Source organism: Pristiophorus japonicus, chromosome 10 (genome assembly GCF_044704955.1).
Source record: "Pristiophorus japonicus isolate sPriJap1 chromosome 10, sPriJap1.hap1, whole genome shotgun sequence".
Taxonomy (NCBI): Eukaryota; Metazoa; Chordata; class Chondrichthyes; family Pristiophoridae; genus Pristiophorus; species Pristiophorus japonicus.
In genome coordinates, this window is record NC_091986.1 from 199,930,476 (window position 1) to 199,956,646 (window position 26,171).

At 46.6% G+C, this 26,171-nt stretch overlaps 1 protein-coding gene across 1 annotated transcript in view; it reads left to right on the top strand.

Annotated features, from left to right (window-relative positions):
* The first annotated feature begins 2,790 nt into the window (after window positions 1-2,790).
* The window catches only part of LOC139274894 (regucalcin-like), a 36,297-nt gene continuing 12,916 nt past the window's right edge, over window positions 2,791-26,171 (top strand). The window contains exons 1-4 of the mRNA XM_070891618.1: window positions 2,791-2,808; window positions 13,472-13,637; window positions 20,483-20,665; window positions 23,192-23,407. Coding sequence (XP_070747719.1) covers window positions 13,475-13,637; window positions 20,483-20,665; window positions 23,192-23,407 — 562 coding nt within the window. The 5' untranslated portion in view covers window positions 2,791-2,808; window positions 13,472-13,474. The remainder of the gene's footprint in view (window positions 2,809-13,471; window positions 13,638-20,482; window positions 20,666-23,191; window positions 23,408-26,171) is intronic.

The following is a 26,171-nucleotide window of genomic DNA, read 5'->3' on the forward strand; positions in this document are numbered from 1 at the left end:
TTAAATTTATTCAACGTCCCAGCTTCCACAGCTCTCTGAGACAGCAAATTCCACAGATTTACAACCCTCTGAGAGAAGAAATTTCTCCTCATCTCAGTTTTAAATGGGCGGCCCCTTACTCTAAGATCATGCCCTCTAGTTCTAGTCTCCCCCATCAGTAGAAACATTCTCTCTGTATCCACCCTGTCAAGCCCCCTCATAATCTTATATGTTTCGATAAGATCATCTCTCATTCTTCTGAATTCCAATGAATAGAGGCCCAACCTACTCAACTTTCTTCATAAGTCAACCCCCTCATCCCCGGAATCAACCTAGTGAACCTTCTCTGAACTACCTCCAAAGCAAGTATATCCTTTCGTAAATATGGAAACCAAAACTGCACGCAGTATTCCAGGTGTGGCCTCACCAATACCCTGTATAGCTGTAGCAAGACTTCCCTGCTTTTATACTCCATCTCCTATGCAATAAAGGCCAAGATACCTTCGGCCTTCCTGATCACTTGCTGTACCTGCATACTATCCTTTTGAGTTTCATGCACAAGTACCCCGAGGTCCCACTGTACTGCGGCACTTTGCAATCTTTCTCCATTTAAATAATAACTTGCTCTTTAATTTTTTTCTGCCAAAGTGCATGACCTCACATTTTCCAACATTATTCTCTATCTGCCAAATTTTTGCCCACTCACTTAGCCTGTCTATGTCCTTTTGCAGATTTTTTGTGTCCTCATACATTTGAGATCTATTAACTCCTGTTTTTAAAGCCTGTGCTGGTTTCAAACCAAATCCAATTCATAGGGAGGCCTCAAACGAGAAAATGTACAAAAAGTCAAATACTAAACCCTAAGCACATGTGCAAATAAAGATAAGATAAAAAGTTGCTTGCTAAAGTGCACATACTGTGTTGTGATCATGGAGATATAATATATCAACAGCTGTAGACTGGATGGCTTGATGTTGGAGGATTGTCCATATTTGGTTCAGTAAATTATTTTAGCCAGGTTACTGCCTTCTCAGTGAGTATTAGACCAGTAATTTATTAGGCACAATCCAATGTCACCATGGATGTCTACAAGTGCCCCACCTCCTCCAAACAATCAGGACACCAATAAAAAGATAGTCTGCTCAAACTAAAATCCCCCGCAAAAATGGGTGGGAAAACTAATTGTGAGGAGAAGACAAAACATCTGCAGAGGGACATAGACAGACTAAGTGAGTGGGCAAAAATTTGGCAGATGGAGTATAATGTGGGAAAGTGTGAGGTTATCCACTTTGGCAGAAATAATAGAAAAGCAAATTATAATTTAAATGGAGAAAAATTGCAAAGTGCTGCAGTACAGAGGGACGTGGGGGTCCTTGTGCATGAAACACAAAAAGCTAGTATGCAGGTACAGCAAGTAATCAGGAAGGCAATTGGAATGTTGGCCTTTATTACATTTGGGATAAAGTATAAAAACATAGAAGTCCTGCTACAACTTTTCAGGGTATTGGTGAGGCCACACCTAGAGCACTGCGTACAGTTTTGGTCTCCGTATTTAAGGAAGGATATACTTGCAGTGGAGGCAGTTCAGAGAAGGTTCACTAAGTTGATACCAGAGATGAGGAATAGGTTAAGTAGGTTGGGCCTAAACACATTGGAGTTCAAAAGAATGAGAGATGATCTTATCAAAACATATAAGATAATGAGGGCGCTTGACAAGGTGGATGCAGAGAGGATATTTCGACTCACAGGGGAAACTAAAACTAGGGGACATAGTCTTAGAATAAGAAGCCGCCCATTTAAAACGGAGGTTTGTAAATCTGTGGAATTCTTTGCAGAGTTGTGGAGGCTGCGTCATTGAATATATTTAAGGCGGAGATAGACAGATTTTTGAAGGACGAGGGAATAAAGGATTATGGGGAGCGGGCAGGGAAGTGGAGCTGAGTCCATGATCGGATCAGCCATGATCTTATTAAGTGGCGGAGCAGGCTCGAGGGGTCAAATGGTCTACTCCTGCTCCTATTTCTTATTTCTTATGAATGTACGACAGCTCCGAAATTGCAAGACTGGGAAGGGTGGAAGATCAGCATGCCCTATTCCTTTTAATGACCAGAAATTGCAAATACTTCAAATCAGGCATGGTAAGCTCCATGTTGTGGGATTATCTGATCAGTTAACTGCCGTCGGGTCTGATTCCACACTGGGAATGGAGTCTCGGGGCGAATAACTAAAATCACAAGTGTCAGTTCAGGTTGGAGGAAATAGTCAATCCCGTGTGGTACTCACTGGTTACCTGGAGCGTTACTGGGACAACCGGTCATAGTGTGCTTGCACTCCAGAGTCATGTGGTCAACAACTATAACTTGCATTTACATAGCGCCTTTAACGTAGCAAAACGTCCCAGTGGCGCTTCACAGGAGCGTTAGTAAATAACATTTGGCACCGAGCCACAGAAGGAGATATGAGGGCAGTTGAAGAGGTAGGTTTTAAGGAGCGTTTTAAAGGAGGAGAGAGAGGCGGAGAGGTTGGGAGGGAATTCCAGACAATTCAAGCTCCAAACATGGGATAATGTGTAAAATTACATTTATAAGAAAAGTCTTTTCAGTTCCAGTTGGACAATAAATGTGCTGTGAGATTTAGGGAGATCCAGCACAGACAGACATAGAATCAGGCCAAGTCACCTATGTCTAAAAGATAATCTAAAGTGCTGACAGGGATAAACGTAACAAAATATTCCCATTAATGATTGACCAACCTCTTCATGGGTTTGTTTTTTCAACTGAAATCTGTTCACATCGATCTAAAGCAGCGGAGGAAACGTACAGCCACCAGGTACTTACCATTATCTTTTCGGTTTTCTTTCCTCCCCTTCTGTAAATGTTCAGGGGCATGTTTCCCCATGTGTTTCCCTTGTAATGTTACTGTGTGGATACTGGTGGGCTGAGGCAGTGTCTATTCTCTGGCTGGGGTCACAACTAAACAACAGTAAAATTGCCCAATGGACTTGAAAGCAAATCTCTGAGTGTATCGAACAAGGGAGGTTGAAGGCAGCCCCCATCTCTTGAAAAGGGAGTTCCGCATTGGTGGCCTGGGCTCCAAGGAAGATTCGGGGCCAGGTCCAAGCTCTCAGGACGGCCTCTTTGCCACTGTGTGTGTATGTCATCAAAACCCAGGTCGCCGTTTGGAGCGTGGGCAGGAACATTGGTGAAGCCTTGGAACAGCGGAACAGCGGGAAGGTCGGGGCGGATGAGCGGCGAGAGATTGTGGCGAACGTACGGCGAGTGATTGAGGCGGAGGAGCGGTGCGGGATCATGGCGGAGGTACGGCGAGTGATTGAGGCGGAGGAGCGGTGCGGGATCATGGCGGAGGTACGGCGAGTGATTGAGGCGGAGGGGCGATGAGAGATCGTGGCTGAGATTCGGCGAGTGTTCGTGGCGGAGGTTCGGCGAATGTTTGATGCGGCGGTGTGGTGAGAGATCGTGGCGGAGGTGCAGCGAATGTTTTCGTGGCAGAGGAGCGGCGAGAGATCATGGCAGAGATATGGCAAGAGATTGTGGCGGAGGAGCGGAGAGAGGTCATGGCTGAGATATGGCAAGAGATTGTGGCGGAGGAGCGGAGAGAGGTCATGGCTGAGATATGGCAAGAGATTGTGGCGGAGGTGCGGTGAGAGATCATGGCAGAGGTGCGGTGAATGAGGGTATGGGGCCCAGAAGAGCCGAGGGCCCAGGGGCAGCACGGGCCAGCCCACACTGCGATATGTGAGCGCACTAGGTCCGTGCAGCAGAGCAGGTTTCCAGTTGTCCTGGTTATTCTTTGCTACTGGATAAAAGCCTAGCTCTGTCAAGCCCGTGTGGTGGCTGATGTGCAATGGTCACCACATGTTAAAAAAATCCACGCACAGGCATCTTCCACTCCTTCAATTGGAGTTCAGGACTAGAATATCGGGCCCTTCATTGAAACATCTGTGAACTCATGTGAAAGCAAGTCATCCTCGTTCGAGGGACTGCCGATGATGATGACGATGTATTTGTTTGTGAGTGTTTGTGAGTGTTCTCAACTCCATCCCGCAGCATGCGACCCGCCACCACCTCAGTGAAACCCCACCGTTGCACAAGGTAGGAAAAGCCATGAAACAGCTCAAGAATAAGAAAGCTACGGAGTGGATGGATTCCCTGCTGAGGTGTGAAATGGCGGAGAGGCGCTGTTGGCGCGGATACATGACCTCATCTCTCTCATCTGAGAAAGGAGAACGTGCCAGGAGATCTCAGAGATGCAGTGATCGTGACCATCTTTAAAAAAGGGGGACAAGTCCGACTGCGGCAACTACAGGGGAATCAGCCACTGGGAAAGTTGTCGCTAGAGTTCTCCTCAACCGCCTTCTCCCTGTGGCCGAGGAGCTCCTCCTGGAGTCACAGTGTGGATTTCGTCCCCTGCGGGGCACAATGGACATGATTTTTGCAGCGCAACAGCTGCAGGAAAAATGCAGGGAGCAGCACCAGCCCTTATTCATGGCCTTTTTCGACCTTACAAAGGCGAGGGTCTATGGAGCATCCTCCTCTGTTTCGGATGCCCCCAAAAGTTTGTCAACATCCTTCGCCTGCTCCACGATGACATGCAGGCTGTGATCCTTACCAACGGATCCATTACAGACCCAATCGACGTCCGGACCAGGGTCAAACAGGGCTGCGTCATCACCCCAACCCTCTTCTCAATCTTCCTCGCTGCCAACAAGCTCCCCGCTGGAGTGGAATTAAACTACATAACCAGTGAGAAGCTGTTTAACCAAGCTGCCTCCAGGCCAGGTCCAAGATCACCCTAACCTCTGTCGTTGAGCTACAGTACGCGGACGACGCCTGCTTCTGCGCACATTCTGAGACTGAACTCCAGGATATAGTCAATGTTGTTACTGAAGGATATGAAAGCACGGGCCTTACGCTAAACATCTGTAAAACAAAGGTCATTCACCAGCCTGACCTCACCGCACAGCACTGCCCCCCAGTCATCAAGATCCATGGCGCAGCACTCGACAACGTGGACCATTTCCCATACCTCGGGAGCCTCTTATCAACAAGAACAAACATTGATGTGGAGATTCAACACTGCCTCCAGTGCACCAGTGCAGCCTTCGGCCGCCTGAGGAAAAGAGTGTTTGAAGGCCAGGCCCTCAAATCTACCATCAAGCTCATGGTCTACAGCGCTGTAGTAATAGCCGCCTCCTGTATGGCTCAGAGGCATGGACGATATACAGAAGACACCTCAAGTCGCTGGAGATATATTACCAACGATGTCTCCGCAAGATCCTACAAATCCCCTGGGAGGACAGGCGCACCAACATCCGTATCCTCGTCCAGGCTAACATCCCCAGCATTGAAGCACTGACCACACTCGATCAGCTTCGCTGGGCAGGCCACATAGTTCGCATGCCAGACACGAGACTCTCAAACGAGCCAAAGGGGCAGCGAAAATGTTACAAGGACACCCTCAAAGCCTCCCTGATAAAGTATGACATCACCACTGACACCTGGGAATCCCTGGCCAAAGACCACCCTAAGTGGAGGAAGTGCATCCGGGAGGGCATTGAGCATTTCGAGTCTCAACGCCGAGAGCATGCAGAGGTCAAGCGCAGGCAGCGGAAGGAGCGTGCGGCAATACAGTCCCACCTACCCCCTTCCCTCGGTGACTCTCTGCCCCACCTGTGACAGTCTGTGGCTCTCGTATTGAACTGTTCAGCCACCAAAGAACTCGCTTCAGGAGTGGAAGCAAGTCTTCCTCGATTCCGAGGGACTGCCTATGATGATGAGTAGAGGCAGTTTAATCTGTTTTCAGATCACTCATTCTATAGCAGCTGTTTTCCCTATGAAATGAACTGTGAATACTTCCCTTTCTTTCAGAGAGAAGGGAACCGGGTTGATTGACAAATACCAGGAATGACTTCCCTGAGTAGGGCAATAAAGGCCAGCATTCTGGAGTCATTCAAGATGCTGTTGGGCACTCTGATCATAAGATACATACAGATAAGGAAAAAAGAAAGACTTGTATTTATATAGCACCTTTCATGACCACCGGACATCTCAAAGCACTTTACAGCCAATTAATTACTTTTGGAGTGTAGTCACTGTTGTCATGTGGGAAACAAGGCAGCCAATTTGCACACAGCAAGCTCCCACGAACAGCAATGTGATAATGACCAGATAATCTGTTTTTAGTGATGCTGATTGAGGGATAAATATTGGCCAGGACTCCAGGGATAACTCCAATGTTCTTCTTCGAAATAGTGCCAGAGGATCTTTTACATCCACCTGAGAGGACAGACAGGGCCTTGGTTTAATGGCTCATCCGAAAGACAGCACCTCTGACAGTGCAGCACTCTCTCAGCACTGCACTCGAGTTTCAGCCTAGATTTATAAGCTTAAGTACCTGGAGTGGGACTTGAACCCACAATCTTCTCAGAGACGAGGGTGCTACCCACTGAGCCACAGCTGACACACGAGGAGTGCTATTTGGCCTATCATAATCCAAAAAGACGCTACAGCCTCCAACCCCACTGTAGCATCTGATTGTTTCTCAAAAGATCCCAAAGTTTTTGTCTCATAGATCACTCTTTGAGTGAAGAAGGACCTTCTGATATCAGTCCTAAATTGGTCTTTTCCTAGCTTGAACCGCTACCTCCTTATGCTTTTCCCACAGTTGAATTCAAAATAGTATTCCGGATTAACCTTTTCCATTCAGATTGATCACCTGGACTAGTTTCGATTGCCTAGATGGGTCGGACAGGAATTTACCAGTTTCCCCCCCCCAAATTGGCCTGGGTTTTTTTATCTGGTTTTTCACCTCTCCCAGGAGATCACATGGTTTCAGGTGGGGTAGAGGGTATATGTTGTAATACACAAGGTATCGCAATGGGCCAGAGTGTCTTTACCTGTCTGTCATTGTGTGTATGATCGTATTCCCTTATCCTATATACCTCTATAAGATGTCTTCATCTCATTTCCAGACTGAAAATTGTAGGTTTCTTCTGTCTTATCCTCATGACTCAGACCTTTGAAACTAGGGGTCAGCCTTGTGGTTATTCTCTCTACCATTTCCCTTATTTCTTGGTGACCACATCTGGACACAGTACTCACTCAGTCTGACCAGAGCACTGTATTGTTTTATCTTGATGGTACTCAAAATTATATATTAATGATGGGAATACATCATCCGACATATTGCCCATTACTGACATCCAGTGTTATTAAGGCCGTGGATGGGGTGGGGCAGGGGTTCAAATGTAAAGGGTCTATTACAAGGTGGGAGATTTTATTTTAAAGATTTTTTTCTCTGCCAACTTTGCTAGCCATGCTATGTTGAATCAGTGGTAAAGGTAAATGGTTGCTACTGGTGCTGATTGCCATCAGGGATGTCATTTTGTTCTGTTTGTTAAAGCTGCCCTTTTCACATTATTACAACATAAGAACATAAGAAATAGGAGCAAGAATAGGCCATTTGGTCCCTCGAGCCCGCTCTGCCATTCAATAAGATCATGGCTGATCTTCTACCTCAACTCCACTTTCCTGCACTATCCCCATATCCAAAAATCTATTGATCTCTTTCTTGAATATATTTAAAGACTGAGACTCCACAGCCCTCTGGGGCAGGGAATTCCAAAGATTCACCATCCTCTGAGTGAAGAAATTTCTCCTCGTCTCAGTTCTAAATGACCGACCCCTTATTCTGAGACTGTGATCCTTGGTTCTAGATTCCCCAGCCAGAGGAAACATCCTCCCTGCATCAACCCTGCCAAGCCCTGTAAGAATGTTGGATGCTTCAAAGAGATCACCTCTCATTCTTCTAAAAGCTAGAGAATATAGGCCTTGTCAACGCAATCTCTCCTCATAGGGCAATCCCCCCATCCCAGGAATCAGTCTGGTGAACGTTCGTTGCACTCCTTCGATGGCAAGTATATCCCTCCTTAGGTAAGGAGACCAAAACAGTGCACAATACTCCAGGTGTAGTCTCACCAGGGCCCTATATAATTGCAGTAAGATGTCTTTACTCTTATACTCAAATCCTCTTGTAATAAAGGCGAACATCTTAATTGCTTGCTGCACCCGCACGTTAACTTTCAGTGATTTGTGATATGAACCTTCACCTTCCCTTCCACCCCTCCATCATCATCGCAGAAAGTCTGCAGCTTGAATTGCGGTGTCAAGAAAAATACTTTGTGGTATTTGTGAATGTACAAAATCTTTCAAACGTGCAGTTGTTCTGGTATAAACGCTGGCCTCCAAATCCAACTCACAGTTCCAGGATTTCGGATCAGCTTCTGCGATATCAATGGGGATTGGATTCCAGGGCTGAACACATTGCAAGTGTAAGCCTTTCGGGCAACCCAGAGAGCTCAGCTGCCTGCCTCGGGGGTTTGTTTAATTAACAGTAAGGCTATGACCTGAAAACTTTGAATTTGGTTTGGGATTTGCGGTGATTGACTCCAGTGCCAGTACTGATTCACAAATTGCCATGATGGGATTTGAACATACATCTCCGGATTGCTGTCCAATAACAAAACTACTATTCTACCTTTCCCTCCAGAGCAGACCGGAACCTCAATTTAACATCTCATCTAAATGACGGCACCTCCGACAGTGCGGCACTCTCTCAGCACTGCACTGGAGTGTCAGTCTAGATTTATGTGCTAAAGTCCCTGGAGTGGGACTTGAACCCACGACCTCTAACTCAGAGGCAAGAGTGCTACCCACTGAGCCACAGCTGGCACCTTAGACCTTTATATTTATTAATCACTATATTTATTTATTTCCTAAAATCAAGTTCTCTCTTTTAAATGCTAAAGTTGATTTCACGTTTTGACGTGCAAAGTGGCCATTTTATAATATTAATAATATTTCAAATGTAAAACCTTCACCGCGGAGAGTGGTGGACCCAACAACAGTTGGTTCAAAGCACTTTGCCTGCTTTCGTAACATCTTGAGGTTGTGCTTTCCTCCATGTCTCCCACCTGAATAACACGAGTTCCTATAGTGTTTCTATAGTCCTTACTACTCGGGGGATCAAGGGGTATGGCGAGAAAGCAGGAATGGGGTACTGAGGTTGCATGTTCAGCCATGAACTCATTGAATGGCGGTGCAGGCTCGAAGGGCCGAATGGCCTACTCCTGCACCTATTTTCTATGTTTCTATGTTTCGATGTTTCTGACTGCAGGTGCCAATTGTTGGGTAACACTGCTGGACAGACCATTGTCCCTGTGCCAGGAGTTAAGGTTCTAAAAGCAGAGGCTTAGTTGTTCATGTTTTATAATGAATGATGCCCACAACATCATGGAGACTCACACCTTCCAGTCACTGAGCCCAAGCTGCAAGACAGCACCTGCTCGATTTCCCTCACTTCCTTACAATGGTCGTGCTTTTTAAGCTCAGCTAAAAGGCTTTCTCCATGACCGCCACTCTTGGTTTTGCATTCAGTATTATTAGCACAACATAACAAAGACTTAAGGGGAGAAATTCGGGAGCGCCCCGTTTGGAGCATCAACTTTTAACAGTTGAAAAAATTAGCGGCAGGCGCGAATGATTTTCAACTGAAAAAAAATGAGGTGTTTGCGCTCCAGGAAGGAAGTGGAGCGCTAAATCAAGCCTTCCACTTCCATCCTGGAGCGCTACAGGCCGCAGGCGGGACGGTCATGGTGCAGCGCTGTACAATGGGCCGTGCAGTGCTGTCGTGTTCCGAGGCTGCTTCCCTCCCTTAAAGGGAAGGCCCATTGCTGCCAGCTCTGTATTGGGCACAGTGAGCTGGTCCCCGACGGCAGCCACGATCCAGCCCGATCAGCAGCGTGCCGGGCTGATCAGTCCCATGCACTGCAGCAGAGTGCCAGGCTGATCAGCCCCATGCACTGCAGCAGAGTGCCAGGTTGATCAGCCCCATGCACTGCAGCAGAGTGCCGGGCTGATCAGTCCCATGCACTGCAGCAGAGTGTCAGGCTGATCAGTCCCATGCACTGCAGCAGAGTGCCAGGCTGATCAGTCCCATGCACTGCAGCAGAGTGCCAGGCTGATCAGTCCCATGCACTGCAGCAGAGTGCCAGGCTGATCAGTCCCATGCAATGCAGCAGAGTGCCGGGCTGATCAGTCCCATGCACTGTAGCGGAGTGCCGGGCTGATCAGTCCCATGCACTGCAGCAGAGTGCCAGATTGATCAGCCCCATGCACTGCAGCAGAGTGCCAGGCTGATCAGTCCCATGCACTGTAGCGGAGTGCCAGGCTGATCAGCCCCATGCACTGCAGCAGAGTGCCAGGCTGATCAGTCCCATGCACTGTAGCGGAGTGCCAGGCTGATCAGCCCCATGCACTGCAGCAGAGTGCCAGGCTGATCAGCCCCATGCACTGCAGCAGAGTGCGAGGCTGATCAGCCCCATGCACTGCAGCAGAGTGCCAGGTTGATCAGCCCCAGGCACTGCAGCAGAGTACCGGGCGGATGGATCGCGGCCAAAACAAAATCGCCCAAAAAGTGAAAAACAGAAGTACAACATTTTTTCCACTTATCTTGGCCACCTCCCCTTTAAACTTCACCCCAAAGCACCCGGTCTCCCGATCCATACCTCCTGCAGCTGCCGGTGTTTTTGCCTGGCGCTGTTGCAGGGGCTGGAACCCAAGTTCGGGTCCTGGGTGTTACCGGGGCGATGCGCAAGGCAATGATGTCACAATTTCCGGGCGCAGGAGATCGAGGCGCAACGCCCTCCCGCCGCGTGCTAATTTCCTGCCGAAGTTAGCGGGAGTTGTTCATCTCATCGCCCGATCGGTTGGTCATTAGTGTCCTGTTAGCGCCCCCCGGAGGCGGTAACGGGAGGCACTAAGGAGGCCAATTTCTAAGCCAAACTTTCTCGTGGTGTCAGAAGCTTAAAAGGCTACACAGTATGGTCTCGGGACGTATCATAAACGACATATATATTTACATGTACAGAAAAGAATAAGTCTGTAGATGCATCCATGAAAATAATAGAACTAACCTATGTTATGACTGATATCAATGGTCAGGACTCAGAAATCATAAAATCTTTGAAATTTATGGCACAGAAGGAGGTCATTTGGCCCATCGTGTCCGCGCCGGTCAAAAAAGAACCATCCAGCTGAATCCCACTTTCCAGCTCTTGGTCCATAGCCCTGCAGGTTACGGCACTTCAAGTGTACATCCAAGTACTTTTTAAATGTGGTGAGGGTGTCTGCCTCTACCATCCTTTCAGGTAGTGTGTTCCAGACCCCCACCACCCTCTGGGTGAAAACATTTCCTCTCAAATCCCCTCTAAACATCCTACCAATTATTTTAAATCGATGCCCCCTGGTTATTGACCTCTCTGCTAAAGGAGCTTCCTATCCACTCTATCTAGGCCCCTCATAATTGTATACACTTCAATTAAATCTCTCCTCAGCCTTCTCTGTTCCAAAGAAAACAACCCCAGCCTATCCAATCTTTCCTCACAGCTAAAATTCTCCAGCCCTGGCAATATCCTCGTAAATCTCCTCTCTAGCCTCTCTAGTGCAATCACATCTTTCCTGTAATGCGGTGACCAGAACTGCATCCAGTACTCTAGCTGTGGCCTAACTAGTGTTTTATACAGTTCAAGCATAACCTTTCTGCTCTTATATTCTATGCCATGATGAATAAAAGAAAGTATACCAGTCTTGCTACCTTCAGAAATCTGTGGACATGCACTCCAATGTCCCTCTGTTCCTCTAAATTTCTTAGCTACCATTTATTGTGTATTCACTTGCTTTGCTGACCCTCCCCAAATGCATTATCTCACACTTCTCCGGATTGAATTCCATTTGCTACTGTTCTGCCCACCTGACCAGTCACTTGATATCTTCCTGCAGTCCACAGCTTTCTTCCTCACTATCAATCACATGGCCAATTTTTGCATCATCTACATACTTCTTTATCAAGCCCCCTACATTGACGTCTAATTAATTGATATATAGCACTAAAGCAAGGGACCTAGTACTGAGCCTTGTGGAACCCCACTGAAAACAGCCTTCCTGTCACAAAAACACCCATTGGATGTTAGCTTCCTACCACTGAGCCAATTTTGGATCCAGCTTGCCACTTTCCCTTGGATCTTGTGGGTTTTTACTTTTTTGACCAACCTGCCATGTGGGACCTTGTCAAAGGCCTTGGTAAAATCCTTGTAGACAACATCAAATGCACGACCATCATCGACCCTCCTTGCTACCTCCTCAAAAGTGTCAATCAAGTTAGTCAGACACGACCTTCCTTCAACAAATCCTAAGAGGGAGAAATTCATTATCGCCCTGTTTGGGAGCGGTAACTTTTGAAAGCCGGGAAACTTAACGCCAGGTCTTTCGTGCTCCAGGAAGGAAGGGGAGCACTAAATCAAGCATTCCACTTCCTTCTTGGAGTGCTACAGGACGCAGGTGCGGTGGACACCTCGGCAGTGTTGCACACTGGGCCGTGCAGCGCTGCCGCTTTCAAAGGGCCCCTCCGCTCCTTATAGGGAAGGGCGATTGGTGCAGGCTCTGCAATTTAGAACACACCTTCCTGGCCCACCAAGGGAGCGGGGCACCCGTGCGATCAGCCCGACACTCAAGCAGAGCATCGGGCTGAACGATCGCGGCAGGAACCCGCTAAGAAAACGGTATCAACAAATGCACGTTCTTTTTTACCTACCTCAGCCACCTCGCCTTTAACCATCGCCCCGGTAGTGGCCGGCCGCTGCACGACTCCTGCAGCTGTCGGTGTTTTCACCGGCGCTGCTGCAGGGGGCGGAAGTGAATTTTGGGGCCGGGATGCTAACGGGACGATGAGCACGCCGGTGATTTCACGATCTCCGGGCGCAGGAGATCGGGGCGCAACGCTGTAGCGCCGTCGCTAAACTCACGCCCGATATGGCGGGAGTCGTTAACAGCGTAGATTCCTCCATTTCATTACGTGGGATATACGACACAGAAACAAGCCATTCGGCCCAAACAGTCCATGACCGCGTTTATTCTTCACTCGAGCCTCCTCCCATCTTTCCTCATCTAAATCTATCAGCATAATTCTCAATTCCCTTCTCCTTCATATGCTTGTCTAGCGTCCCATAAAATGCATCTATACTACTCGCTTCAACCACTCCCTGTGGTAGCGAGTTCCACATTCTCATCGCTCTCTGGGTAAAGAAGTTTCTTCTGAATTCCCTATTGGATTTCTTGGCGACTATCTTATATTGATGGCCTCTAGTTGTGCTCGTCCCCACAAATGGAAGCATTCTCTCTGTACCCATTCTTTCAAAACCTTTCATAATTTTAAAGACCTCTATTAGGTCACCCCTCAGCCTTCTCTTTTCAAGAGAAAAGTGACCCAGCCTGTTCATCCTTTCTTGATAGGTATAATCTTGCATTTCTAGTATCACAGAAGATGATTGGTGCAAAGAAGATGATTCAGCCCATTGTATCTGTGCTGGCTGAAAAGGAGCCTGATTATTAAGTGACTTTTTAAATATTTTTCACAGGCAATGGCTTCCATTAAGATCGAGTGTGTCGTGAAGGACAAGAGTAGAATTGGAGAGAGCCCAGTTTGGGAAGAAAAGCACGGTTGCCTTGTGTATGTGGATATCACAGGACAGAAGGTGTGCTGCTGGAATGCAGCCACCAAACAAGTAAAAACCGTACACGTTGGTAAGCAAAGGTTGTCTTCACATGGGACAGTTCCATTCCTAGCCATATATATGGCAATTGTTACTTCCTTTTATTAAAATGTGCATAAACCTTCCCCTTCAGAAAGAAAGAAAGACTTACATTTATATAGCGCCTTTCACGACCACCGGATGTCCCAAAGCACTTTACAGCCAATGAAGTACTTTTTAAGTGTAGTCACTGTTGTAATGTAAGAAACGCGGCAGCCAATTTGCGCACAGCAAGTTCCCACAAACAGCAATGTGATAATGACCAGATAAGCTGTTTTCGTTATGTTGATTGAGGGATAAATATTGGCCAGGACACGGTGAGATATAGGAGCCCAGTTATTGCCCGTGATAGAAATTTAGATTTTTTTTTCCTCTAAAATGAAGAATAGGAGGACTAACCAAACTGCCTGGGACATTCTCTCCATTGAATTCTCTCCTCTCTATAGCTGCTAGACGATAAAAGTATTGCATCTAAAATGCATTTTTCCCATCAAACTTTTGATGTCCTCATTTTCTGTCACACTGGCACCTGATTGGTTGAGATTTCATATTCACAAAACAGCAGTAAATCATACATGGAGAAGTAGGTAACATAATTATTAAACATGCAGAGTGTGGGTAAATGGGCTTGAACCCAGCTATTTACAATATATATAAATGATTTAGACGAAGGCATTGAATGTAATATCTCCAAATTTGCAGATGATACTTTGGTGGCAAAAACAGGAAGGCAGATTATTATCTGAATGGTGACAGATTAGTAAAGGGGAAGTGCAACGAGACCTGGGTGTCATGGTACATCAGTCATTGAAAGTAGGCATGCAAGTACAGCAGGCAGTTAAGAAAGCAAATGGCATGTTGGCCTTCATAGGAGCAGGGAGGTCTTGCTGCAGTTGTACAGGGCCTTGGTGAGACCACACCTTGAGTATTGTGTGCAGAGATGGTCTCCTAATCTGAGGAAGGACGTTCTTGATAGTGAAGGTTCACCAGACTGATTCCCGGGATGGCAAGACTGACAAATGAAGAAAGACTGGATCGACTAGGCTTATATTCACTGGAATTTAGAAGAATGAGAGAATAAGTGGAGAGAGAAAGAGAATTGTTCCGATGGAAGGTCATCGAGCTGAAACATTAAATCTGTTTCTCTTTCCACAGATGCTGCCTGACGTACTGAGTGTTTCCCGCATTTTCTGTTTCAAAAAAAACTTTAACCGATTTCACACATTTCCGAAGCAGAGAGTGGCCTTTGTGTTCCACCGGGCGATCAGTCCGTCGTACTCAAGGCTGTTGCATCTTCTTCCATTCTCCTGCCGCTCTAACCTCCGACTGCAGTGCTCTTTCGTCCCCGACGCCCTCTCCTTATACATTCTTCCTGGTTGGGGCGTGAGTACCATTCGTTCTGCCTCAATGATTGGTAGAGTAGGCTTCGATCATGAGCTTACCTTAAATGATTGACAGGTCAGGCGATTGAGGCCTGGTGCACCAATTCCATGTGACTCATCAAACTGACATGTCAAACCCATCTTTCGTTTAGGCACTCAACATCGAGTCCAACAATTTCAAACCAGAACTACTTCCCATATTTTTTTCCCCATTCCTCTTTTTTTTACAAACGCCATCTTTTTATTCTCTTTCCTGGGGCAGCAGGTGATAATTCCGCCATTCACACCCCCTCTTGACTCATCTTTTGTTGCCTAACTTGTACCATTACCATCTCATTTTTGCCCATCTACCCTTTTGTCTCTCTGATCTCTCCTGCCTTCCACCCTATCACAGACCTTCCCTTTTGTTCTTTCCTCCCCTCTCCTTTTCCCTGCCCCTGCACTTCCTTAAGAATCTGTGCATCTCGAACTTTTCCAGTTCTGAAAAAAGGCTCACAGACCCAAAACGTTAACTCTGTTTCTCTCCACAGATGCTGCCTGACCTGCTGAGATTTCCAGCATTTTCTGTTTTTATTTCAGATTCCAGCGTCCGCAGTATTTTGCTCTTGTGGTAGGTCCTGCCTCTGTTTCACATTTCTACAGCCCAATCATTCTTTTCAATCACCTTTTTTTGTTGACTATTTCTGTGGCCTCTTAATCGATGCTTGCCTCATCATTCCTTTTGTTATTTAATCACTCCTGCCTTCCTTCCCTTCCCCACTTTCCCTGCCTCTGTACACTTGCTTATCATCATAGGCAATCCCTCGAATCGAGGATGACTTGCTTCCACGTCAAAAAGTTCACAGGTGTTTCAATGAAGGACCTAATAGTCCAGATCCCGAACTGAATCTTGAAGGATGGAAGATGCTTGTGCGTGGATTTTTTTTAACGTGTGGTGACCGTTGCACACCAGCCACCACACGGGCTTGACAGAGCTAGGCCTTGTTCGAGTGGCAAGGATTACCCTGTACTATGTGGGAAGTCAGGGATGCTTCCGGTGTCCCTGATGACTACATATGCGGGAAGTGCATCCGCCTGCAGCTGCTGACGGACCGCATTGCGGCACTGGAGTTGCAGGTGGATTCATTCTGGAGAATCCACGATGCTGAGAATGACGTGAATGGCACATTTAACGAGTTGGTCACACCGCAGGTAAAGGGTACTCAGCCAGATAGTAAATGGGTGACCAGCAGGAAGAGCAGTGTAAGGAAGGTAGGGCAGGGGTCCCCTGCGGTCATCCCCCTGCAAAACAGATACACCGCTTTGGGTACTGTTGAGGGGGATGACTCATCAGGGGAGGGCAGCAGCAGCCAAGTTCATGGCACCGTGGGGGGCTCTGCTGCACAGGAGAGCAGGAAAAAGAGTGGGAGAGCGATAGTGATAGGGGATTCGATTGTAAGGGGAATAGATAGGCATTTCTGCGGCCGCAACCGAGACTCCAGGATGGTATGTTGCCTCCCTGGTGGAAGGGTCAAGGATATCTCGGAGTGGGTGCAAGACATTCTGAAAAGGGAGGGTGAAAAGCCAGTTGTCGTTGTACACATAGGTACCAACGATATAGGTCCTACGAGACGAATTTAGGGAGCTAGGAGCTAAAGTAAAAAGTAGGACCTCAAAAGTAGTAATCTCAAGATTGCAACCAGTGCTACATGCTAGTCAGAGTAGGAATCGCAGGATAACTCAGATGGATACGTGGCTTGAGCAGTGGTGCAGAAGGGAACGATTCAAATTCCTGGGGCATTGGAACCGGTTCTGGGGGAGGTGGGACCAGTACAAACCGGACGGTCTACACCTGGGCAGGACCGGAACCAATGTCCTAGGGGGAGTGTTTGCTCGTGCTGTTGGGGAGGAGTTGAACTAATATGGCAGGGGGATGGGAACCTATGCAGGGAGGCAGAGGGAAATAAAAGGGAGACAGAGGCAAAAGATAGAAAAGAGAATAGTAAAAGTGGAGGGCAGAGAATCCCAAGGCAAAAAACAAAAAGGGCCACATTACAGCAAAATTCTAAAGGCACAAAGTGTGTTTAAAAGACAAGCCTGAAGGCTCTGTATCTTAATGCAAGGAGTATCCGTAATAAGGTGGATGAATTAACTGTGCAAATAGATGTTAACAGATATGATGTGATTGGGATTACAGAGACGTGGCTCCAGGATGATCAGGGCTGGGAACTCAATATCCAAGGGTATTCAACTTTCAGAAAGGATAGAATAAAAGGAAAAGGAGATGGGGTAGCATTGCTGGTTAAAGAGGAGATTAATGCATAGTTAGGAAGGACATTAGCTTGAATGATGTGGAATCTATATGGGTAGAGCTGCAGAACACCAAAGGGCAGAAGACTTTAGTGGGAATTGTGTACAGACCTCCAAACAGTAGTAGTGATGTTGGGCAGGGCATCAAACAGGAAATTAGGGGTACATGCAATAAAGGTGCAGCAGTTATCATGGGTGACTTTAATACGCATATAGATTGGGCTAACCAAACTGGAAGCAATACGGTGGAGGAGAATTTCCTGGCGTGCATAAGGGATGGTTGTCTAGACCAATATGTCGAGGAACCAACTAGGGAGGAGGCCACCTTAGACTGGGTGTTGTGTAATGAGAGAGGATCTCATGTGCGAGGTCCTTTGGGGAAGAGTGACCATAATATGGTGGAATTCTACATTAGGATGGAGAATGAAACAGTTAATTCAGAGACCATGGTCCAGAACTTAAAGAAGGATAACTTTGAAGGTATGAGGCGTGAATTGGCAAGGATAGATTGGCGAATGATACTTAAGGGGTTGACAGTGGATGGGCAATGGCAGACATTTAGAGAACGCATGGATGAACTGCAACAATTATACATCCCTGTCTGGCGTAAAAATAAAAAAGGGAAGGTGGCTCAACCGTGGCTATCAAGGGAAATCAGAGATAGTATTAAAGCCAAGGAAGTGGCATAAAAATTGGCCAGAAATAGCAGTGAACCTGGGGACTGGGAGAAATTTAGAACTCAGCAGAGGAGGACAAAGCGTTTGATTAGGGCAGGGAAAATAGAGTACGAGAGGAAGCTTGCAGGGAACATTAAGATGGACTGCAAAAGCTTCGATAGCTATGTAAAGAGAAAGAGGTTAGTAAAGACAAACGTAGGTCCCCTAAAGTCAGAATCAGGGGAAGTCATAATGGGGAACAAAGAAATGGCAGACCAATTGAACAAGTACTTTGGTTTGGTATTCACTAAGGAGGACATAAACAACCTTCCGGATATAAAAGGGGTCAGAGGGTCTTGTAAGAAGGAGGAACTGAGGGAATCCTTCTTAGTCGGGAAATTGTGTTCGGGAAATTGATGGGATTGAAGGCCGATAAATCCCCAGGGCCTTATGGTCTGTATCCCAGAGTACGAAAAGAAGGTGGCCTTGGAAATAGCAGATGCATTGACAGTCATTTTCCAACATTCCATTGACTCTGGATCAGTTCCTCTGGAGTGGAGGGTAGCCAATGTAACCCCACTTTTTAAAAAAAGGAGGGAGAGAGAAAACAGGGAATTATAGACTGGTCAGCTTGACATCGGTAGTGGGTAAAATGGTGGCATCAATTATTAAGGATGTCATAGCAGCGCATTTGGAAGAGGTGACATGATAGGTCCAAGTCAGCATGGATTTGTGAAAGGGAAATCATGCTTGACAAATCTTCTGGAATTTTTTGAGGATGTTTCCAGTAGAGTGGACAAGGGCGAACCAGTTGATGTGGTGTATTTGGACTTTCAGAAGGCTTTCGACAAGGTCCCACACAAGAGATTAATGTGCAAAGTTAAAGCACAAGGGATTGGGGGTAGTGTGCTGACGTGGATTGAGACTGGTTGGCAGACAGGAAGCAAAGAGTAGGAGTAAATGGGTACTTTTCAGAATGGCAGGCAGTGACTAGTGGGGTACCGCAAGGTTCTGTGCTGGGGCCCCAGCTGTTTACATTGTGCATTAATGATTTAGACGAGGGGATTAAATGTAGTATCTCCAAATTTGCGGATGACACTAAGTTGGGTGGCAGTGTGAGCTGCGAGGAGGATGCTATGAGGCAGCAGAGTGACTTAGATAGGTTTGGAGAGTGGGCAAATACATGGCAGATGAAGTATAATGTGGATAAAAGTGAGGTTATCCACTTTGGTGGTAAAAACAGAGAGACAGACTATTATCTGAATGGTGACAGATTAGGAAGAGGGGAGGTGCAACGAGACCTGGGTGTCATGGTACATCAGTCATTGAAGGTTGGCATGCAGGTACAGCAGGCGGTTAAAAAGAAAATGGCATGTTGGCCTTCATAGCAAGGGGATTTGAGTACAGGGGCAGGGAGGTGTTACTATAAGTTGTACAGGGCCTTGGTGAGGCCACACTTGGAGTATTGTGTACAGTTTTGGTCTCCTAACTTGAGGAAGGACATTCTTGCTATTGAGGGAGTGCAGCGAAGGTTCACCAGACTGATTCCCGGGCTGGCAGGACTGACATATCAAGAAAGACTGGATCAACTGGGCTTGTATTCACTGGAGTTAAGAAGAATGAGAGGGGATCTCATAGAAACATTTAAAATTCTGACGGGTTTAGACAGGTTAGATGCAGGAAGAATATTCCCAATGTTGGGGAAGTCCAGAACCAGGGGTCACAGTCTAAGGATAAGGGGTAAGCCATTTAGAACCGAGATGAGGAGAAACTTCTTCACCCAGAGAGTGGTGAACCTGTGGAATTCTCTACCACAGAAAGTTGTTGAGGCCAATTCACTAAATATATTCAAAAAGGAGTTAGATGTAGTCCTTACTACTAGGGGAATCAAGGGGTATGGCGAGAAAGCAGGAATGGGGTACTGAAGTTGCGTGTTCAGCCATGATCTCATTGAATGGCAGTGCAGGCTCGAAGGGCCAAATGGCCTACTCCTGCACCTATTTTCTGTGTTTCTATGTTTCTTAGATGATTGGAGACCTTCTGTGACTTGCTTAAAACCTGTTACATCTCTAACTTTTCCCAGTTCTCATGAAAGGTCATCGACCTGAAACGTTAACTCTGTTTCTCTCAGATGCTACCTGGCCTGCTGAGTATTTCCAGCATTTTCTGTTTTTATAATTGCAATCTCTGAATTGCTTCACCTGGTGGCCCCCTATGGCGACGGCATCAAAACCTGTTAGAGCACGACTGGTAGTCTCTGTTGGCAGTTTTGAATTGGCTGTAGCCTGTAGGCATGTCTCGCTTTCAACAGCATTGTCTGGTTTCGAGATGGCTGTTCCTTTGTTCAATCTGTGCACCAGACGAACAGTCTGCATGCGAGCCATTGTCTATTGTGATCGGGGCTGCTTCTTAATTGTCTGCACCTTGAGTGATGTTGCTGCATCTATAACAGCATCAGTATTTGCAGGATGAGCCACGTTATTGAATTGTACACGTCTATCTTCCCTCAGATGCTCCTGTTGGATCAGTGGTCCCTCGGAGATCAGGGGGATATGTTCTGGCAGTTGGAAAAAGGTTTGCCTTTCTCGACTTTGAAAAGGAAACCGTTACTGACATAGCCCTGGTCGACCAAGATAAAGCAAACAACAGATTTAATGATGGCAAAGTGGACCCTGCTGGACGTTTCTTTGCAGGTTAGTCACAACCAATTTTGCATTTTACATCTCCGTCCACATACAGCTTTGCTGAAATTGGCTTTCACCATTTTACCCTTGTGTTGATCAGGTCTACTTTAATCTACCTTAGGTAAGGTATTTTAGACTTAAAAAGGCAGTTGGATGACGGCGGAATGGATCACCAATTTAGGACTGAGATGTGGAGACATTTCTTCACTAAGAGGGTGGTGAATCTTTGAAATTCTCTATCCCAGAGGGCTGTGGAAGCTCAATTGTTGAGTGTATTCACCACAGAGATCGATAAATTTTTGGACATTAAGGGAATCAAGGGATGTGGGAATAGTGCGGGAAAGTGGAGTTGAGGTAGAAGATCTGTCATGATCTTATTGAATGGTGATGCAGGCTTATGGGGCCCTATGACCTACTCCTGCTCCTATTTCTTAGTAAGGTGTGTGACTTGAAGGTGGTGGTGTTCTCATGCACCTGCTGCCCATGTCCTTCTAGATGGTGGAGGTTGCCGGTTTGGGCAGTAAACTAATCAAGAGGTTTCGAAGATTTATCCATAGAATTTAATCATCATAGACATTCCTCGAATTCGAGGAAGACTTGCTTCCACTCTAAAAGTGAGTTCTTAGGTGACTGAACAGTCCAATTTAAAAGGCAGTAATGAAAGGGTACAAGTGATATCCTAAAGCACAACTCTGAAGATCAAGTAAATTACAAAGCTTGCTAGATTTTCTACCCATTGACTATGAATATCTCGACTAATAACTAGATTATGTGACAGACTTGAAATTATGTTCTGATATTTTAACTTAAAAAAAGGTATCATACACACAAGGGGTACGATAGCATAGTGGTAATGTTGCTGGACTAGTAATCCATAGGTCTGGATTAATGATCCAGAGACATGAGTTCAAATCCCACCAGGGCAGCTGGGGAATTTAAATTTAGATAAATCTGGAATAAAAAGTGAATTTCAGTAATGGTGACCAGGAAACTACTGGACTGTTGTAAAAACCCATCTGGTTCACTAATGTCCTTTAGCGAAGAAAATCTGCTGTCGTTATCCAGTCTGGCCCATCATCATCAGAGGCAGTCCCTTGAAATCGAAGAAGACTTGCTTCAACTCTAAAAGTGAGTTCTCAGGTGACTGTACAGTCCAATATGGGAATTACAGTCTCTGTCACAGGTGGGAAAGGGTGGGGTGGGTAGTCTGGTTTTCCGCACACTCCTTCCGCTGCCTGCGCTTGTTTTCTGCATGCTCTCGGCGACGAGACTCGAGGTGCTCAGCACCCTCCCAGATGCTCTTCCTCCACTTAGGGCGATCTTTGGCCAGGGACTCCCAGGTGTCAGTGGGGATGTTGCACTTTATCAAGGAGGCTTTGAGGGTGTCCTTAAAATGTTTCCTCTGCCCACCTGGGGCTCGCTTGCCATGTAGGAGTTCTGAATAGAGCGCTTGCTTTGGGAGTCTCGTGTTGGGATGCGGACATTGTGGCCCGCCCAACCAAGCTGGTCGTGTGTGGACAGTGCTTCGATGGTGGGGATGTTGGCCTGATTGAGAACACTGACGTTGATTTGCCTACCCTCCCAGTGGATTTGCAAGAGGTTGTAGGTAGGTGACCCCAGACCCACAGCAATGTGGTTGACTCTTTACTGCTCTCTGAAATGGCCTACCAAGCCACACGGTTATGTTCAAGAAGGTGATTCACTGCCACCTTCTCAAGGGCAATTAGGGATGGGTAATAAACTTTGGCCTTGTTGACAAAACCCACATCCCGTGAATGAATACAAAATATGATTAATTTAATTTTTATATGTTCTTAAGTCTTGAATCCATTTTTTTGCTGGTGGTGATATGACCCTTTTTGATATATCAAGAAATGCAAGGGTATACCTATTTGGAAAGGATGAACAGGCTGGGTTTCTTTTCTCTTGAAAGTGACCTAATATGACCTAATAGAGGTCTTTAAAATGATGAAAGGTTTTGATAGAGTAGATACAGCAAGTGTTTCCACTTGAGGGGAAGAGCAAACCTAGAGGCCATCAGTATAAGATAGTCAGCAAGAAATCCAATCGGGAATTCAGAAGAAACTTCTTTACCCAGAGAGTGGCGAGAATGTGGAACTCACTACCACAGGGAGTGGTTGAAGCGAATAGTATAGATGCATTTAAGGGGAGGCTAGACAAGCACATGAGGGAGAAGGGAATAGAGAGTTAAGCTGATAGAGTTAGGTGAGGAAAGATGGGAGGAGGCTCGAGTGGAGCATAAACTCCGACATGGACTGATTGGGCCGAATGGCCAGTTTCTGTGATTATGACATATTATAGAATATAATGGAGTTATTCTGTGATCCCAACTTATATTATCTCTACCTCACACTCCCTATGAATGTGACTCCTCTATTGGAAGCATGGAATTGTGGAATCATCCCTATATTCTCAATATCAGAAATTACTGCATACTCTTTGCATGTGCTATTAATGTATTAGGAAAACTTCAATGGTTAGTATTTACAGGGCTAACACTGACTTCTGCTACAGGGACCATGGCAATGGAGACTCGTCCAGCTGAAGTCGAAAGGCAGCAGGGATCTCTCTATGCTCTGCAGTCTGATCACTCTGTGGTCAAGCACTTTGACCAAGTGAACATTTCTAATGGTCTGGACTGGTCACTGGATCACAAGACCTTTTATTATATAGACAGCTTATCTTTTGCTGTGGATGCGTTTGACTATGACCTACACTCAGGAAAGATCTGTAAGTATATTTTAAAACGTACTTGGTCACATGTTGGAATGAGCCATTTTGTGATGTGTACATTTTTTTCTAGAAAGGTATATTCTTGGCCTCTCTGTTGCTGTGCAATAAATTATAGTTGGCTGCAAGGACAAATGGGCAAAGCTATTCCTGAGCCTCTCTCTGTGCTGACAGGGTGTGTGTGGGAAAGGCACTGGGTTGACTCTTCCTCTGATTTGCCCCTCCATGCCCAGGGAGAAATGCCCAATTGCCTCTTGGTGTCTCGCTATAGTGACACAGATGAGATAGGGAAGTCAACAATGCAAAGTTAGTGTGTAGGAACCTGAGTCCTACCGATCTCAGGCAGCACATTGAGACTCCAGCACCCTGTGCTGCTCCCTAATATTGCTTATATTCATTGATTTGGTCCATGACTAACGTTCATCTTTTGTTAATGGCAATAGGGTTTTAACTAAAGACTTGCATTTATATAGCGCCTTTCACGACCACTGGACATCGCAAAGTGCTTTACAGACAATTAAGTACTTTTGAAGTGTAGTCACTGTTGTAATGTGGGAAACACGGCAGCCAATTTGCGCATAGCAAGCTCCCAAAAACAGCAATGTGATAATGATCAGATAATCTGTTTTGTTATGTTGACTGAGGGATAAATATTGGCCAGGACACCAGGGATAACTCCCCTACTTATCTTTGAAATATTGCAATGGGATCTTTTACATCCACCTGAGAGAGCAGTTGGGGCCTCGGTTTAACATCTCATCTGGCACCTCTGACAGTACAGCATTCGTTCAGTACTGCACTGGAGAGTCAGCCTAGCTTTAAGTGCTCAAGTTCCTGGAGTGGGACTTGAGCCCACCACCTTTTGACTCAGAGGTAAGTGTACTACTCACTGAGCCACAGCAGACACATACATGTAAACACTTTTTAGACAAACTTTTGTTGAAGTTTCTTTTGCTTACTTGCCCCCACTTCAGCCCTGCCATGTTATGTCAGCTTGGCTCCGTTAGTAGCACTCGTATCTCAGGTTGTGGGCCCGGGACTTTAGTATATGATCTAGGCTGGGATTCCAGTGCAGGACTGAGGGAGTGCTATACTTCCAGCGGTGCTATCCTTTGATTAGGTGTTGAACCAAAATCCTGTCTTGTTTGTTCCAGTGGTTCAGGTAGATGATAATGGCTCCATGGCACTAATCTCAGAAGAATAGGCAGTTCTGCCAGAGTTTAGGCCAACTTTCATCCCTCAACCAACATCACTAAAACAGATTGCGCCGCTGTGTTTGCTGATGTGACAACGGCGGTTGAAATTCTTCTACGCGGTATAATTAGCGACGTGCTTATTTGTACTGCAAAAATGGCCAACATGCTCCATCCTTTGTTTCTGATTGGTCCCCTTGGAAGATAAGCCACACCCTGAGGTTTCACAGGAATGTGTAACTGGAACTGTCCATCCCAAGATCTCACTGACTTTGCAAATTGTAACTCGATCCACATTGACTTTCTGAAGCGACAGGGGACAGAGCTCCCCAGAAGACAGCAAGGGCCAGCCAAAGTGCCTTATCTCAGTGCAAGTGCATCCTCCTGCCCCCCTCCACCCCAACATTGATGGGCAGGCATTGTGTACGGATTGTTAACAGGTTTATTGGGTATGAAGTGAATAGTGACAGTGTCATGACTTCTGGATATCATCTACTCCAACGATGTCCCTTATAGAGGTTTGGATGAACGTGATCCGTCATCCCCCCCACCTGTGTCTCACCCCCCCAACCCCCCCACCAGTATTTCTCTCTCTCTCCCCCCAGTCTCTCTCTCCCCTCCAGCCTCTCTTTCTCTCTTACCCCCCAGCCTCTCTCTCCACCCCCCTGCCTCTCTCTTCCCTCGTCTCACTCTCCCCCCCCCGCCCCTCCCCCGCAGCCTCTCTCTCCCCCACAGCCTCTCTCTCTACCCCCAGCCTCTCTCCCCTCCCCCCAGCCTCTCTTTCCTCCTCCCCCCAGCCTCTCTTTCGCTGGCGGGCCCAGGCCGGCCGGGGTGGTGGGTTGAGTCAGAGCTTCAGGTCCTGCTTCTCGGCACCACGCACATGGAATGATTCAGGCCGGGAGGTGGAGGGGGGGGGGGGGGCGGAGTTTGAGGGGGCGGGGCTTGTCGCCTCTCAGTCAAAAAGGTGCAGTACAAATAGTTACATCGTATAATTAGTGCACCAGTTAACGCATTTACATCAAGCTCTCGTGTCCGTTATTTTAATAACATCATTAACCCGTAGCACGCACAGGAATTTGACGGTAAATGGTCAAAATAATACACGGGCATTTCTACCCCCATGAAGGAGGCAACTTGTAATTTCTCCAATTGAATATTGGGAAGACCGAAGCCATTGTTTTCAGTCCCCGCCACAAACTACGTTCCTTAGGCACTGACACCATCCCTCTCCCCAACTTCTGTCTGAGGCTGAACCAGACTGTTCAGAACCTTGGTGTCATATTTGAACCTGAAATGAGCTTTCGACCACATATCCGCAGCATAACTAAGACCGCCCATTTCCACCTCCGTCTCATCACCCGTCTCCGCTCTTGCTTCAGCTAATCCATTGCTGAAACCCTCATCCATGTCTTTGTTACCTGTAGACTTGACTATTCTAACGCACTCTTGGCTGGCCTTCCACATTCTATTCTATGTAAACTAGAGGTGATCCAAAACTCGGCTGCCCGTGTCCTAACTCGCACCAAGTCCTGTTCATCCATCACCTCTGTGCTCGCTGACCTACATTGGCT